Source organism: Octopus bimaculoides, chromosome 30 (genome assembly GCF_001194135.2).
Source record: "Octopus bimaculoides isolate UCB-OBI-ISO-001 chromosome 30, ASM119413v2, whole genome shotgun sequence".
In the NCBI taxonomy this organism is placed as follows: domain Eukaryota; kingdom Metazoa; phylum Mollusca; class Cephalopoda; order Octopoda; family Octopodidae; genus Octopus; species Octopus bimaculoides.
The window spans coordinates 5,030,179-5,032,952 of record NC_069010.1 but is presented as its reverse complement, the minus strand read 5'-3'; the positions used below and the strand labels follow the sequence as shown (position 1 = coordinate 5,032,952).

General features: G+C 41.1%; 1 protein-coding gene across 1 annotated transcript in view; it reads right to left on the bottom strand.

Annotated features, from left to right (window-relative positions):
- Positions 1-2,774, bottom strand: part of LOC106874211 (lysosomal protective protein) — a 38,041-nt gene that overhangs the window by 4,153 nt on the left and 31,114 nt on the right. Inside the window, exons 6-8 of the mRNA XM_052978096.1 lie at positions 2,365-2,455; positions 1,785-1,940; positions 432-574 (exon numbers count right to left, since the gene is read on the bottom strand). Of these exons, the coding sequence (XP_052834056.1) occupies positions 432-574; positions 1,785-1,940; positions 2,365-2,455 (390 nt within the window). The remainder of the gene's footprint in view (positions 1-431; positions 575-1,784; positions 1,941-2,364; positions 2,456-2,774) is intronic.

Sequence of the window (2,774 nt, the reverse complement as noted above, 5' to 3'; positions counted from 1 at the left end):
TTTCACCAGTCCTCAGTCAAATCGTCCAACCCATGCTAGCATGGAAAGCGGACGTTAAACGATCATGATGATGATGATAATATATATATATATATACACTCTCGGAGTGGTTGGCGTTAGGAAGGGCATCCAGCTGTAGAAACTCTGCCAAATCAGATTGGAGCCTGGTGCAGCCATCTGGTTTCACCAGTCCTCAGTCAAATCGTCCAACCCATGCTAGCAATGGAAAGCGGACGTTAAACGACGATGATGATGATGAAGGACCAAGAGGATGATGGGATGATCACAGCTAAGACATAAGTCTGTTGGTTGAGGGATGACCTTCACCTGAACCACAACACATGGTAGTTGTGTTGGTGCTGTTGTTGTTCAAGTCCAGTTTGGTCTTTATTAAATAGACACAAGCTGAAAGACATTGTCCAAAGAATTACCTGCAAAGATCCCAGCTTGTTACACTTGTCGGAATGTTTAAAGCTTTGCGGACATCATCACGACCAAAGTAGACCAAAGTGGCAGTACCATTAATACAAGGCGGCACAAGCTTCAGGTTCTTTGGGTCCATCATACGCAGTTCCTGAGAAGAGAGACAACAATAATAATGTTAATATCTAATGCAATAAGGATCTTGTAATAATAATAATAATAATAATAATAATAGTAGTTGTAATAATAATAATGGTTCCAAATTTTCGCACAAAGGCAGCCATTTTAGGGGAGGGGATGAGTCAATTACATTAACCCCAGTGTTTCACTGGTACTTAATTTATTGACCGCGAACGGATGAAAGACAAAGTTGACCTTGGTGGAATTTGAACTTAGAACGTAGCAGCACACGAAATACCACTAAGCATTTTACCTAGCGTGCTAACGATCCTGCCAGCTCGCTACCTTAATAATAATAATAATAATGATGATAATAATAATAATAATAATAATAATAATAAATGCCTGGATGCAGTAGCAGGCAGTGGCTCTCATGGCTTCTGATCTTAACTGATTGGAAGTGTTATCATGTACATTGTGTTGTCTTGGTATAAAAGATGGGCTACAGCAAATATTCTGCTCAATACCACAGATTTGCTTGTCAGTTGTTTGACCTTAACCAGTTGAGCATGTCCCTTACTGGCTGACGATATGTGCATCTCTGATCATGAGCAGAAGTAGTGGGGAAGCATCATAGCCATGTGTTGAGAGGAATTCTTTGGGGTTTGGATAATTCACCTTTGGAAACATGGATGTTTTGTTCAACAACCTTAAAACAAACCTTATTCGGGGACCTTTTGAGCAGGATGGGCTGCTCAACCTGAAGAAAATTCTCACTGGGCCCCACCTGCGAGGTCATGTGTTGTTTATCTTGAGATGAGATCACCATGTCGCACACATATGGTTGTGATGCAGGTGCGTGGCGTACCCTTATCAAACAAGTAGTCATGTTGGGTATACTGGGCTTTGCATATTTGTACCTCAGTGTCATTTTGATGGCATGCGAATAATAACATAAATAATAATAATGGACTCTCCCATCAAAGATGATGTATAAGTGTTCAGTTTTTGCCGAACAACCTGCATGATTGATATGTTTATAGTGATCAAATATATGTGTTGGACATTAGCTCAGTCCCATCATCAAATTGATGTTGTCTGAACAGATGCACGGTGTGCCAGGCGTTAGGTGTCGAAGAGATTGCAGAGCAATTTTCTGCCCTGCCATCTCTTTTCCTAATAACGACAGACCATGAGTCAAAGAGTCAAAAAGTGAAAGAGTCAAAGAAGTACCGTATTACCTGCCGTTGTTTGATAAACTGCGGGAAGTTGCGGAAGGAGTTACCCATGTCATGGTATTGTATAAAGCCTTCGGGTGTTTTGGTATTTTCACATTTAGCATACAGATTGTACATGTTGAGATCAGAGGCATAAATTGAATTGAGGGCTTTTCCTGCCTACAGAGAAAGAGAGAGAAAAAAAAATTCAGCGTGACACAGTGTGTGACAAGACTGACCCATTTAATTACAGGCACAAACAGAAACAGGAAGAAAGAGTGAGAGAAAGTTGTGGTGAAAGAGTACAGCAGGGTTCACCACCATCCCCTGCCGGAGCCTTGTGGAGCTTTAGGTGTTTTCGCTCAATGAACACTCACAACACCCCACCGGTCTGGGAATCGAAACTGCGATCCTATGACTGCGAATCCGCTGCCCTAACCACTGGGCCATTGCGCCTCCATGACACACACACATATACACAACATCTATATCAATATATGTATACACAGAGAAAGAGAGAGAGAGAGAGAGGAACACACAAAGACAGACAGACAGAGACAAACAGACAAGCATATATGAAGGAAATGTGATAAAAGTAACTTACATAGAAATTACACTGAGGAGATGGAAATTTCTCAACATAACACACAGTGGCGTTGGACCCACAGCAAGACGTCAGCAGGTTAGCATAGAGCCTGTGGAGGACAGACATAGTTTATTCTTTTAGCTTTCAGATTGCTTTGTCAAATGTAATGCTTATTTATTCACACTGTTCTGAATGAATCATGCAGGGGTGTCGTGTAGCTCCGGGGTTTTGACGACGCGACTGCTTATCTTTAAAATGACATTGTAGGGTAAGTGTGAGAGAGACCAGATCTGGCCAGTTTGAACATAAAGCAAGGTAGAATATTTGGGCCCCGATATGGTTGGTTTAAATGCTTAACCCTTTCGTTACTGTGTTTATTTTAAGATGCTCTGTGTTTCTTTCAATTACTTTAAATATAACAAAGAATT